At 41.9% G+C, this 15,720-nt stretch overlaps 1 protein-coding gene across 1 annotated transcript in view; it reads right to left on the bottom strand.

Annotated features, from left to right (window-relative positions):
* The window catches only part of LOC124135394 (Fanconi anemia group A protein homolog), a 61,161-nt gene that overhangs the window by 8,300 nt on the left and 37,141 nt on the right, over window positions 1–15,720 (bottom strand). Inside the window, exons 31-35 of the mRNA XM_048399031.1 lie at window positions 14,700–14,759; window positions 12,131–12,217; window positions 11,641–11,741; window positions 8,099–8,240; window positions 751–825 (exon numbers count right to left, since the gene is read on the bottom strand). Coding sequence (XP_048254988.1) covers window positions 751–825; window positions 8,099–8,240; window positions 11,641–11,741; window positions 12,131–12,217; window positions 14,700–14,759 — 465 coding nt within the window. The remainder of the gene's footprint in view (window positions 1–750; window positions 826–8,098; window positions 8,241–11,640; window positions 11,742–12,130; window positions 12,218–14,699; window positions 14,760–15,720) is intronic.

Below are 15,720 nucleotides of genomic sequence, written 5' to 3'. Positions count from 1 at the left end.
TCCACACAGGCACATATTCTAGCCTGGGTCCACACAGGGACCTATTCTAGCCTGGGTCCACACAGGGACCTATTCTAGCCTGAGTCCACACAGGGACCTATTCTAACCTGGGTCCACACAGGGACCTATTCTAGCCTGGGTCCACACAGGGACCTATTCTAACCTGGGTCCACACAGGGACCTATTCTAACCTGGGTCTACACAGGGACCTATTCTAGCCTGGGTCCACACAGGGACCTATTCTAGCCTTGGTCCACACAGGGACATATTTTAGCCTGGGTCCACACAGGGACCTATTCTAACCCAGGTCCACACAGGAACCTATTCTAGCCTGGATCCATCCCAGTAAGAATTCAGTTTGATCTCAGACTTGATGAATAACCATTGGTGCTTATTATATGGATTAAACTACCTATTAAGGGGCTAAAACAAGAACTGGTCGGCTTGGAGTCAGTATACCATGTTCGAGTGGTGTGTCCATGTTAAACCTCAGCATGGTATGTCAGTGGGATAGCATCAGTCCAGACCAGTACAAGCAGCCACACACACATGTGCATGCACATCGCAATAAAAGCGAAAAACATGAATTAAAGGGTGGATGGATGGATGGATGGATGGACAAATGGACGGATGGACAAATGGACGGATGGATGGATGGATGGACGAATAGATGTATGGTTGAATGGATGGACAGATGGATGGACTTGTGACTGGGTAGATAGATGATGGATGGATGGATGGACAGAGCACCTGTTTCTCCAGCTCAGTGTGTGTATATGCGGCAGCCAGGGACAGCAGACTCAATTCACAGTAGGCAGCCAGCACCTGGGGAGAAGAAAGCACAGCTCAACAAATGGCCTGTTCAGTGTTCCTGTCCATTGTAAGCTGTCAGTCCATGAGGCCCTCCAAAGCCCCACTTCCAACAACAAGCAGATGGTACTGTGTGCTTTCTGAAAAAAGGGAGTGAATGTTGTTTTATGCCACTTCAACAGTAGCCTTGTCAGAAAAGTGTGAGTGAGTGAGTGAGTGAGTGAGTGAGTGAGTGAGTGAGTGAGTAAGCGAGCGAGCGAGCGAGCGAGCATTGTTTTACGCCCTTTTAGCAATATTCCAGCCCTATCATGGTGGGGGGCACCAGAAATGGATGAAAACACAAGCAATGTTCACAAAAGACAAAATAAACACAAATCACACATTGTTTTTCCTGATCCCTATTCTACCCGGGCCTTATGACAAGCACGGGATACTCCATACATGTCCTGTTATTTGAGAACCACGTCACTGTACAAACACCGTGGATCCACACCACTTGGCCATGACCAACATGCCTTACCTGGCAGAAGGTGGCCGGTATACTACATTCCTACCCCCACATTGGTTTTTGTGTGTTCTTTAACGCCACACTCAGCAATATTTCAGCTATATGACGGCGGTTTGTAAAATAATCGAGTCAGGACCAGACAATCCAGTGATTGACATCATGAGCATCGATCCACACAATTGGGATCTATGACATGCATCAACCAAGTCAGCGAGCCTGACCACCTGATCACGTTAGTCACCTTTTACGACAAGCATAGTCGCCTTTTACGGCAAGCATGGGCTGCTGAAGACCTTCACAGGTCCCCCCACATTGGAGCCACCGGATCCTCATTAGTCGGCTCCAAGGGTTCCCTGGGGGCATTAACATCGAAAACAACAGCATCCCTTCTACCAGTGTTAATGTAGCAGAGATGCCAACCCTAAATTGTGGCAATTAGGAATATTTGGGATTAATTAGGCTCTTAAATAACAAATTAAAAATATATTTAGCAATCACCATTAGCATGGGATGTTCAGTACAACTAAAAACTGCATCGGAAAGCTTTGTGAAGTGAAACCAGTTTCTGAGACTAGTTTTAAAATCCCTTGTCATGCTCCCGTGCAATGTATGTATTAAATTTCTTAGATGAGATCGTCAATAACGTGATTTAGAAATCTTTACTTAGTAACGACGGTCAATGGCAAACAATGCTTATAATGATTTAGCAATACTAGCTATGTCAAAATCGAGTCAAAATGACTTGTTTTTTGACAAATTTCACAACTTTATGAGAAGTTGGTGCAAACTATGATGTCTTTGGTGCCAAATTTAACATATTAAAATGATTCCATTAAAATAGTAATGTAGACATTTCTATGTATGAATTTATTGTCCTAGACCGTATTATGGTGAGTTGATGCTATGATGCAAGATCCTGTTGAGGTTAGTAAGCACAAGCCCTGATGCCTTGTCCTTCCTGACCAGCTGTCTTCCTGTACACCCTCATTAGCTGCCCCCCCTCTCCATCTCTCCATCCCAGCAGGACGTCACCCCCCCTCTCCATCTCTCCATCCCAGCAGGACGTCGTCCCCCCCCTCACAAAGGGAGCAGTGCCACTTCATCAGCTACATGATGTTCTACACACAGCACAATTCACGTCGCTTTTTCTCAATCACACGGATTTCTAAAAAACATCATTTTCCTCGCAGTGACGTCTGTGTGACAGGGATGGTTGTATCCTGCGTCTGGTGTCTCGGTTAAAGTAGTGTGTTCACATATATTCCTTTTAATCAATCTAACCTTGTTAAGCCCTATATTTCTCATGATAACATTAAACACCAAGGTGAGTCATCCACATTATTTAATGAGTGAATTACTGTTTCAATTTAGATAAAAAGTCATTTGGATCTTTCAAGGACAGTTCCTGGATTTCTGGAAAAAGAATGCGGTGGAGGGGATCTTGAACTTTTGGGAAAAGTCTAATAAAATTAATTTATAGATATCAGTATGTAAATTTACTTCAGCATTTCAATTGAGATACAATATTTTTATGGATTACAACTTCTTTAATACTGTGAAAAGCGACGTTTCGGTATAGATCCTTATACCGTTGTCATTCAGTCTTGCTTGACAACGGTATAAGGATCTATACCGAAACGTCGCTTTTCACAGTATTAAAGAAGTTGTTATCCATAAAAATATTGTGTCTATCTTGTCATCCGTCAACTTCTAAGTAATGCCTATCAAACAAGCATTTCAATTGTTCAACATTGAAGTATTGCTGTCAGCATTATAAATTGGATATCATTTGAAATTTTGGAACCAACTTTAATATATAAATGCTTTGATGAAAAAGGTTGATTTATTTGGGATGGGTTTCATTTATTCAAAACATTTAAAATTTAGTGAAAACTTTCAAATTCTGAATGTTTACTCAGAAAGATAAATCTTTACAGAAGGCATCCAAGAATTGTTTCATGTAAAAATGCCAGAATATCCACTTTACAGGATCCATCACCAACAACATGTGGTGACAATCAGCCATCTTTCTCCCACCGTGCTTGATACACTTTAAAACCAACATATTCAAAGTTACATTTGTTTACAAAATAAATTGAATAATGTTTGCCAGTTTGTAGAAAATGTTTGTGATAATTAGGGGAACAGTTCCATCTTGCAGTAACCAGTACCACATGGGAGCTAGGGCAAGTCCGCTCCGCACAACACACCCATCTCCCCCCAGACCTACATCAAAGGAAATACACACCTACAGGAAATATGTTGTATTTTTCAATATCTACATAAGGCCACATTGAGTTTAGTTTTTGATTTTTGATCTTTCTGGTCAAAACCTTTACATCAAAACAATAATTTAAATAATGGAGTTTAATTAAGCATTCATTCAATATCTTCAACACAGCCGGCATGTTTTCTTGAGAGGACAACCAGATCATATTTTAACATAATGAGTTTCAAAACAACCAGATCGTATTTAAATATAATGGAAATTTGGTTTTCAAAACACTTGTAAGTTTTTACCACAGAGACACCTATCCCGGGTTAAACGTAACAAATTTGCACTATTTTTTTTGCTGGTTTGTATTTTTTGTAACAATTTCCCTCTTGTGCCATTATAGACATCCCACATCATACATTTCAGTCAACACACTGGAAGGCTGCAAATCATATGATACGACTTTATCTGGTCTAATGACACAGTTCTGCCTCATTTAAATATACATGTTTGAAAATATTGATCCTTATACATGACTAAATGACAATATGTTCATAAATGTCTGACGCTCCGAAGAAGGAAAGAATCCTACATTTCGAGGGATAATATTTATTACGTTTAATCCCTGATTGGTTTTTCTCCCGAAAATCCAACTGCATTTTGAAACCCGTAAATCGGTACATTTCAATACAAATTGGCCATGGAAAGGATAAACAACATTTTACAAATTCTGAATTAAAATTAAATCAATGACAAAACTTAAGGGCAGGTTTAGCCATAAAACAAAAAACTAGTTTTGCTTGAAAAAAAAAAATGCATGATCCTCGGACATCTGTGAAATATTTTTCTAACATTGTCCACTCAAAACTAAGTTCTTACACACCATTTTATTACCATTAAACCAAATTTAATCCACATGTTCCAAACTTCAATCCTAATGTTTTATTAATATGAAGACTCAGGTAGTATTTGCTTCATTGGTAACACGTGAAAAATAGAAAATAACAAAAAGAGATGGTCTTCACTACCGATGTTTCTATCATCTTAACAGGACTTGATTACTGATGGTGTAGCTCCTGCAGAGATGCTAGAACTTAGTGGCTAACATATATCACATCTCATTAAGCTTATACATCCTGAAAATAAAACTTGTGAGTTAATGAGCAGGTTCGTTTGAAATGTAGATGTTCAATGTTGATTAGCAGTTTACTTCAGTAAACTCTGAAAGGTCGTAAGTTGTCACTGCAGTAACATAAACTGGCTTTGCTTGATGTATTCAAGGGAGGAATGGAGCTGTTTGATCATGCACTGTTTCACCTCAACTCTGCAGAAGATGAGCAAAAAAATAAAGCTGGTGATGTAAAGACTAAACCCGATTAACCTTCCCCGAGTCTGAGATCGCTTGCATATATGTACAAATCTTCTGTCTGTGTATTGTTGAAACATACAAGAAAAAAATACAACATTGACAAAAAAAAGATACAATGTCCAAACAGTGTCTCAATTCTTGTAGCAGAGGAGAGTTTGAGTGAGTGAGTGAGTGAGTGGAGTCCGCTGTGCTGCTGTGAGCATTATTACAGTTGTATCTGAGTGAGTGAGTGGAGTCCGCTGTGCTGCTGTGAGCATTATTACAGTTGTATCTGAGTGAGTGAGTGGAGTCTGCTGTGCTGCTGTGGGCATTATAACAGTTGTATCTGAGTGAGTGAGTGAGTGAGTGAGTGGAGTTCACTGTGCTGCTGTGAGCATTATTACAGTTGTATCTGAGTGAGTGAGTGAGTGGAGTTCACTGTGCTGCTGTGAGCATTATTACAGTTGTATCTTAGTGAGTGAATGAGTGGAGTCTGCTGTGCTGCTGTGAGCATTATTACAGTTGTATCTGAGTGAGTGAATGAGTGGAGTCCGCTGTGCTGCTGTGAGCATTATTACAGTTGTATCTGAGTGAGTGTGTGAGTGGAGTCCGCTGTGCTGCTGTGAGCATTATTACAGTTGTATCTGAGTGAGTAAATGAGTGGAGTCCGCTGTGCTGCTGTGAGCATTATTACAGTTGTATCTGAGTGAGTGTGTGAGTGGAGTCCGCTGTGCTGCTGTGAGCATTATTACAGTTGTATCTGAGTGAGTGAGTGGAGTCCGCTGTGCTGCTGTGGGCATTATTACAGTTGTATCTGAGTGAGTGTGTGAGTGGACTCCGCTGTGCTGCTGTGAGCATTATTACAGTTGTATCTGAGTGAGTGAGTGGAGTCCGCTGTGCTGCTGTGGGCATTATTACAGTTGTATCTGAGTGAGTGTGTGAGTGGAGTTCACTGTGCTGCTGTGAGCATTATTACAGTTGTATCTGAGTGAGTGAGTGGAGTTCACTGTGCTGCTGTGAGCATTATTAAAGTTGTATCTGAGTGAGTGAGTGGAGTCCGCTGTGCTGCTGTGAGCATTATTACAGTTGTATCTGAGTGAGTGAGTGAGTGAGTAGAGTCCGCTGTGCCGCTGTGAGCATTATTACAGTTGTATCTGAGTGAGTGAGTGGAGTCCGCTGTGCTGCTGTGGGCATTATTACAGTTGTATCTGAGTGAGTGAGTGAGTGAGTGAGTGGAGTTCACTGTGCTGCTGTGAGCATTGTTACAGTTGTATCTGAGTGAGTGAGTGGAGTTCACTGTGCTGCTGTGAGCATTATTACAGTTGTATCTGAGTGAGATAGTGAGTGGAGTTCACTGTGCTGCTGTGAGCATTATTACAGTTGTATCTGAGTGAGTGAGTGGAGTCTGCTGTGCTGCTGTGAGCATTATTACAGTTGTATCTGTGTGAGAGAGTGGAATCCGCTGTGCTGCTGTTACAGGAAATTACACGAGCTTCAATTTCATATCAGGTTTATGTCCTGAGTGAATCATTTTGATTTTGCCTGAAATTTACTGTCATCAAGGGTAGGGAGGAGAGGGGAGGGGAGGAGAGGGGAGGGGAGGGGAGAGGGAGGGATAGTCTGGTGGTTAAAGCATCACCTGTCAGCTGAATGTGAGGGGTGGGGTAGCCTGGAGAGCGAGCAGTCTCCACATCAACAACACAGCATCCACATCAACAACACAGCCTCCACATCAACAACACAGCCACCACATCAACAACACAGCCTCCACATCAACAATACAGCCTCCACATCAACAACACAGCCAGCACATCAACAACACAGCCACCACATCAACAACACAGCCACCACAGCAACAACACAGCCTCCATATTCAACAACACAGCCTCCATATTCAACAACACAGCCTCCATATTCAACAACACAGCCTCCATATTCAACAATACAGCCTCCACATCAACAACACAGCCACCACAGCAACAACACAGCCTCCATATTCAACAACACAGCCTCCACATCAACAACAAAGCCACCACATCAACAACACAGCCTCCATATTCAACAATACAGCCAGCACATCAACAACACAGCCTCCATATTCAACAACACAGCCAGCACATCAACAACACAGCCTCCATATTCAACAACACAGCCTCCACATCAACAACACAGCCTCCACATCAACAACACAGCCTCCATATTCAACAACACAGCCAGCACATCAACAACACAGCCAACACATCAACAACACAGCCTCCATATTCAACAACACAGCCACCACATCAACAACACAGCCACCACAGCAACAACACAGTCACCACAGCAACAACACAGCATCCACATCAACAACACAGCCTCCATAATCAACAACACAGCCAGCACATCAACAACACAGCCAACACATCAACAACACAGCCAGCACATCAACAACACAGCCACCACATCAACAACACAGCCTCCATATTCAACAACACAGCCACCACATCAACAACACAGCCACCACAGCAACAACACAGTCACCACAGCAACAACACAGCCTCCATATTCAACAACACAGCCAGCACATCAACAACACAGCCTCCACATCAACAACACAGCCACCACATCAACAACACAGCAACAACACATCAACAACACAGCCTCCACATCAACAACAAAGCCACCACATCAACAACACAGCCTCCATATTCAACAACATAGTCTCCACATCAACAACACAGCCTCCATATTCAACAACACAGCTTCCACATCAACAACACAGCCACCACAGCAACAACACAGCCTCCACATCAACAACACAGCCACCACATCAACAACATAGTCTCCACATCAACAACAAAGCCACCACATCAACAACACAGCCTCCACATCAACAACACAGCCACCACATCAACAACACAGCAACAACACATCAACAACACAGCCTCCACATCAACAACACAGCCACCACATCAACAACAAAGCCACCACATCAACAACACAGCCTCCACATCAACAACACAGCCACCACATCAACAACACAGCAACAACACATCAACAACACAGCCTCCACATCAACAACACAGCTTCCACATCAACAACACAGCCACCACAGCAACAACACAGCTTCCACATCAACAACACAGCCTCCACATCAACAACACAGCTTCCACATCAACAACACAGCCACCACAGCAACAACACAGCCTCCACATCAACAACACAGCCACACTCTCACCTCTTGGTCCACACAGGACTGGGACAGCAGACCAGTCACAGCGTGCATGTTACCATGATGACGCAGCCCCAGTGAGAAGAGAGCAGCCCCACACAGCCAGGGTGGAGGGACACAGGGGCAGAAGGTCTGCGCCTCAATACATCTGAAAGTAAATTCGGGCTTTTGATACCAGATTTAAATTTGGAGGTCAATTATTTGAGTAATGTTTATTTCTTCTACTTGTTTGTAATGAGCAGTGGGTTAGCTAAGATGATAATGATGTAAGCTTGTCTGGCCGAAGGCTTGGGTTCGATTCCCCACAAGAGTACTATGTGTGAAACCCATTTCTGGTGTCCCCCGCTGTGATATTGCTGGAATATTGCTAAAAACAGCCCAAACCCTATCTCACTCATGCACTCTTATTTTTTAACTTGACCCTGAAACACAGGAGAGGTGAGGTGGAATGGGGTTTAACATCGCATCCAAGATTATTGCACTTATATAGCGACGTGCATGCACGTGTGTGTGTGGGTGATTTTTCTAGTCCGGACTGTTGCCAATTTATAGTGTTAGCCCACTGAGATATCATGCCGCAATTTAACATGAATACCCCACTCGGACACAGTATACTGACTCCGTGCCGACCAGTCCTTGTTTTAGCCCCTTAATGCCAGGAGCCAGACAGGGTAACAACAAGTACCATCTTTCAACGTCTTTTGGTATGACGCGGCTGTGGATCGAACCTCGAGCCTTCCGCTCTCCGGGCAGAGGCTCTACCACTGGACCACGGAGGCGGTCCCTGAAACACAGGCTCTTAAGATCCACAAACCAAGTTATGGCCACATATTTATTAAATGCTGCCCATAAAAACAAAACCAAATCCCAGTATAATTGAAAGTAAACTTTTGTAAAAAAACACTTCCTAGCATTGTTCCATGAGCATTCATTCTCAACAACCTTCTTCAAAGGAAACAAAAGCTTCTAATTAATGGCTACTTTCATAATAACACACTGAATTGCTGCCAATTAACTTTTGTTTGGAAAAGACCTCTAATAAGTTCTGATCACATTGTTTCACCCCTAAAATATTTTGTCTCACAAAATCAGAAAAACAAGACCTGGAAAGTGCCGTCATTGTGTTCTCCAAAGGCTGGAGAAGAGGAACATGGAATACATATTATACAGTCTATGTCAAATGACATTGAAAACACCCAGATGACACAGCCATTGCACACTCAGCTGACATTTGATTCAATCTATGTGAACTTTTCCTCTTGAAAACACTTCCAAACATCAAAACGTATTAAAATACTGATGAGGTTGTACAAATTCTACCAAACATGTTCATCTGAGTTTATTCGGTGATAACAAACTCCGGTCACTTGAAGCAATAAATAAAGGTACTTGGTGTACACTATCACAAACTTCTTGAAAATCTTTAAGTGGAAATGGCTAATTCAATTTTCCGTTTCTCTCCTTTCAAAGCGCAGCAAGTGTCGGACCACTTTAAAAAGTCCAGGGTGAAAACATACACACATCTTACAATTTCTCATGGATTAGCTTAATTAGAAGCAGTAAACACAAGTTGGTAAACACAAGTACACACACTTCAAAAGATGGGGGATGCAGGAACTGGTTGATCTTTCACTAACTCGCTGTTCTTGTACAGTTCAGTCACACCTAATAGCAGTATGTAGATGTTAGAGGAATGTCAGTGAGTGAGTATGGTTTTACGCTGCTTTTAGCAATATTCCAGCAATATCACGGCGGGGGACACCAGAAATGGGCTTTGTACCCATGTCGGGAATCGAACTCGGGTCTTCGGCGTGACGAGCAAACGCTTTAACCACTAGGCTACCCAACCACCCTAGAGGAATGTCACAGACAGAAGTATTTAACACACTGAAATTACACTGGACTATGAGCTATTAATGTTTTATAACGATTTAAGATCCAAGTCTTAAGAAACAACTCATGAGTCATGATTATCAGTGATTTATTCACATTTTATTATTAAGATGAAACCTTATTTTCTTGCTTTATGGATGAACATGCAAAAAATTAATTTAACGGAAAAAAATTAATAAAAAAATTATAAACCATATACCTGTAGAAAGAATAATTATCAAGCTTAGGCTTCAAATCATATTTCCCCTTTTCATAGATGATTTATTCACAGCCAATGTGCCAAAATGAAGGAGGCAAACCTTACTGACAGAGATTGATAAGAAATTTAATAACAAGGAAGCTGTTACTAACTACCTGCTTCGACAGATATTCCTTGTGAAAATCCCTGTATATTTAAGCAGAATTATATTTAGCCTACAAAACAAAATCCAAACAATGTCAGTTACATGAAAAACTTGGAATAACAAATTGTGTACTTAATTTCATCTGCTTATCCCATAATTTCAGCTTGTATTGGTTCTACAGAGGGTAAGTAAGTTAGGTTTTATGCTGGTAGTGTGTCAGGTATTTCTGGGCATGTCAGCTTAATGTAGTAGGATGTGATGCAGGTCTCCGACATCTACTACCACAAGAAAAGGTGTGACACCAACAAACCAAGAATCATAATCAGGGTGAATCTGGGATTCAAACACATGACAGTAGGTGGCTGACCTGGCAAAGGGATGTAACTCTGCATAGCAGGTTGTGGCACCTAAAGACCACTTGGCCACCGTGCTTCTTTTGAGTTCAGAAGGGAAGATTCAGATGCAGGGATTGACATGACCACTGGTGATACATTGTTAGGAGAAGAGAGTGAGATAAGCGTGAGCTTAATAATGTTTTGAACAGTTTTTTAGCAATCTCATTAAAATCAGATCTTAGTTCTCGCTATCGCTTAACATAGATCTGAGGACATCCTATTACGGGTCACGTCAGAATGACCTTTCATCCAGCCAATCAGAGCGTCGCTTACCAGATCACGAAAGTGACAGTCGGAATGTGTTTACTAATCATGCAGCCTTGAAATATTTAACTGAGGGTATTCCGAACGATAGTTACAGGTTTTATAATTATACCCATACAATCTAGGCTATCTTTTAGCCATTCAAGAATGTTCTTTTTACCAGTTTTAAATTTTTTAATCGAGAATATGTCAAAATATGTTTCGAAGCGTAGTCGCCAGTTTGAAACTAGAGTCATAAAGCTCGAGAAAGCTGCCTTATGATTGGCTAATGTCGATTTCTTGTCAGTCATTTCATTGGTCGGTCAAAGTTTGCGAAAGGTCGTTCTGACGTGACCAATAATGGGATGTCCTCAGATCTTTGTTTAGCGGTAGTCTAAGATCTGATTTAAATGAGATTGCGTTTTTTAGTTATGTCACATAACAGTTCAGTGTGGGAATAAACATCCCAGGAAGAACATTTTTGCCCAAATTCAGTCATGTTACATAAAATACTGGTCGGTGATGAACTGTAGGACCTGACCCATGCGTCCTTCCTCCACATCTGAGAAATACCACAGAAGAATGTCAACATTCTGCATTCTCAACTCAGATGTGGCATAAGGGCTTTGAGAGATCTTCACCTCAGATGTGATTATTACGTTATGGTACTCACTTTTCTGCCCAGGCCATGGTGTTGAAGTAGGTAGCAAAGAGGAAGTTGTCTCCCTTCACTCCGCTCGCATGAAGCACAGACTTGATGGTTGTCCAGTGGACCTGGAGGGCAGAGGGAGGAGGGGGCTGGTGAGTGAGTGGGTTCATGGCTGAGGGGATTGATGGAGTCAGTGGGTTGGAGGTGAGTGTGTGAGGGGGTATCAGGTCTGTGATTGAGTGAGTGGGTTGGATCTTAAGTGTATGAGTGATTTTTGAGTGAGTGAGTGAGTGAGTTTGTGGATCTCTGATTGAGTGAGTGGGTGAGTGAGTGAGTGAGTGTGTTTATGGATCTGTGAGTGAGTGAGTGAGTGAGTGGATCTGTGAGTGAGTGAGTGTACGAGTGAGAATGTGTGCATGTGAGTAAGTGGGTTATTGAGTGAGTGAGTATATGAATCTGTAATTGAGTGATGGTATGAGTGAGTGAGTGAGTGGGTATATCACAAGATAACTACCAGTATTGAGATGGCAAGTAGAGGATGTAGAATGAGGTTGTGGAGAAGTCCGTCTTCAGCACCACAGGACTTCAGGGTGAGGACACACTGGAAACACAGAACCCATCATACAACATGCTACTGATGCAGGCGTCTTGTGTTCTAGAATAGTACTGTGCCCAATCATTGTATGAATGTCTCAATCTTAGATTTGTAGCTTGCACATGTTATCAATCATCAAATGATTTCAAGATATGGAACCACAATATGGTGAATAACTGGGTCGCTACAGTTATTGCCGAAGCAAGATATGTTTGCACCAAATACAAAAATAATAATTTTTGGTTAAATTGCCTATTGGGCAGAAATAATTTGCAGAAGAAGCATTAGTGTGGTTCTTTGAAGCTTTGCATGGAAGCTTGTTCTGCCACACTGGTGTCATGTGAAGCCCATTTCTGGCGTCCCCTGCCGAGATATTGCAAGAATATTGTTAAAAGTGGCATAAAACACTCACTCACTCATCCACCCACCCACCCACCCTTCCACCCACCCACCCACTCACTCACTCACTCACTGCTTCACCAGTTGACCTGTCAGTAGGGTTATTCCAATTTTACAATTGCAGTTCCATGGAGACCTAATACGAATATCAATGTGAGCAATACCGGATGCTGTAGTGACCGCACACTGAGATAAGGTGAAGTGTTGTGCTGTTCATGGTGCAGATTGTCAACACGGTGTGTCAGGGCCTATATTTAGTGGCTCCTTCTGTTGAACATGAAGCAATGCGGATATCTGCACACATCAAGTGGGAGATGTCTGCACTGATCTGAGACACCAGCACTGCACCAAGTTGCCCTCACTGCCTGTACTCCAGCAACAGGGGACACTATACACAGGTGTACAAGGGCCCATCTTATTACATGGGTGTCCATAGGCCCATTCATTCTTATTACATGGGTATTAAAGAGCCCTATCATTCTTTATACATGGGTGTCCAAGAGCCCAATCATTCTTATTACATGGGTGTCCAAGGACCCAATCATTCGTATTACAACGGTGTCCAAGGGCCCAATCATTCTTATTACAACAGTGTCCAAGGGCCCAAACATCCTTTTGACAACGGTGTCCAAGGGCCCAAACATTCTAAATTACATAGTGTCCAAGGGACCAATCATTCTTATTACATGGGTGTCCAAGGGCCCAAACATTCTTATTACAATGGTATCCAAGGGCCCAATCGTTTTTATTACATAGGTGTCCAAGGGCCAAATCATTCTTATTACATAGGTGTCCAAGGGACCAAACATTCTTATTACATAGGTGTCCAAGGGACCAAACATTCTTATTACATAGGTGTCCAAGGGCCTAAACATTCTTATTACATAGGTGTCCAAGGGCCCAAACATTCTTATTACATGGGTGTCCAAGGACCCAATCATTCATATTACAACGGTGTCCAAGGGCCCAATCATTCTTATTACAACAGTGTCCAAGGGCCCAAACATCCTTTTGACAACGGTGTCCAAGGGCCCAAACATTCTAAATTACATAGTGTCCAAGGGACCAATCATTCTTATTACATGGGTGTCCAAGGGCCCAAACATTCTTATTACAATGGTGTCCAAGGGCCCAATCGTTTTTATTACATAGGTGTACAAGGGCCAAATCATTCTTATTACATAGGTGTCCAAGGGCCTAAACATTCTTATTACATAGGTGTCCAAGGGCCCAAACATTCTTATTACATAGGTGTCCAAGGGACCAAACATTCTTATTACATAGGTGTCCAAGTGCCAAATCATTCTTATTACAATGGTGTCCAAGGGCCCAAACATTCTAAATTACATAGGTGTGCAAGGGCCAAAACATTCTTATTACATAGGTGCCAACGGGCCAAAACATTCTTATTACAACAGTGTCCAAGGGCCCAAACATTCTAAATTACATAGGTGTCCAAGGGCCCAATCATCCTTATTACATATGTGTCCAAGGGCCCAAACATTCTCATTACATGGGTGTCCAAGGGCCCAATCATTTTTATTACAACAGTGTCCAAGGGCCTTATCATTTTTATTATATGGGTGTCCAAGGGCCCAATCATTCTAAATTATATAGGTGTCCAAGGGCCAAAACATTCTTATTACATAGGTGTCCAAGGGCCCAATCATTTTTATTACATGGGTGCCCAAGGGACCAATAATTCTTAACAGGGCCTCCACAGGTCCAATGACTATTCAACAGGCATCCAATAGTTCATTCCTGTATAACAGGATGTCTGAGGGCTGAATCATTATTACTTGGGCATCCACACATTCTGATCATATGGGCATCGAAGGGCCCTATACATTCTGACTACACTGAGTATCATGATACATATTGTACAGGACACAAATATCGCAATACATGTATGTATGAATAGGCGAAGTAAGGATATCATGACATCCCACAGATGTACTATTCTACAGTCTGAAGAACCTATCATTGTACAGGGCCTACAACAAACAGTGTCCAACAATCCACACAGTCATGTGACAACTCCATAATGCAATAGTGTACACATAGTTATAGGAACAACAACTATACTTACTTGTGTGATGTGAAGTGTAAGCGGGCAGGGGAGGTAACTGCTCTCACTAACATACAGGGCCTGAAGGGAAAATACAGAGATTACTGTAAATCGTGAAATTAATGCATCTCCAAAAGAATGCGAACGCTGGCCCCTTGCCAAAAATGCGACTCAATATGAATGAGACACTTCTTCCTCTAAAGCATCAGTGGATATGTTATCTAAAGAAAATGTCCTCTGTCAGGTTTACCGGAGAACGTCACCTTAATCCAACCTTACATTAATCCAATCACACACCAAATAGAACTGCTTATTAGCGCTGAGTAGTGTACTTCCGCTAAAACAATGCATGCGCGCTGGCTCGTGTCGGCCTTTGACGCAGTCGCAAAGAACAAAGACACTGTGTTGCGTGGGTGGCGTCTGTCTGGACTTGCAGGTGTGATCAGTGATGACATAAGTGAGTAGAACTCTTTGTCATGACCCCAGCAGTGACAATTCACAGGATGTATTTAGTGTTTGAATGAGATTGTTTATGTACTTGTTACAAGTGCTGCTCAATAAAGTGATTTGGAAAACATAGTTGTTTGTTTTTAGCGTATGTCTAAGTTGGTATTTCTGCTAAACAAAATGTCTTATTGTTGATATAAATGCGATGTTTAATAATGCGAGCCAAGACCATTCGCATTTTTCGCATTTAATTCACGCTCGCGTTAATTTCAAGATTTACAGTATTATACAGCTTGTGTGTTATACTAATTTTACGAAACGTGTGTCAGAATTCTTGTAGTTCCTGAGCGAGAGCGAGGGTAATACATGATTTCTTACACAAGTTTCGTTAAATCAGTATGACACACATGCGAGTGTGATAATTGCTTTCTTACTTTCTTAATCCTTTTGAGCTCCCCTTTAGAAAAATGCACTGATCACCACCGCTTTCATGGAAAACTACAATTTGTCAAATAACGTCAACAATCTTCAGCTTTGACCTTACGTCACAATAAGATTTGAATGACATCGTCCGGATGACGGAAACAAAACAGGA

Source organism: Haliotis rufescens, unplaced genomic scaffold (assembly GCF_023055435.1).
Source record: "Haliotis rufescens isolate VD_foot unplaced genomic scaffold, xgHalRufe1.0.p SCAF_19, whole genome shotgun sequence".
In the NCBI taxonomy this organism is placed as follows: Eukaryota; Metazoa; Mollusca; class Gastropoda; order Lepetellida; family Haliotidae; genus Haliotis; species Haliotis rufescens.
This window is presented reverse-complemented; position numbering and strand designations above follow the sequence as displayed.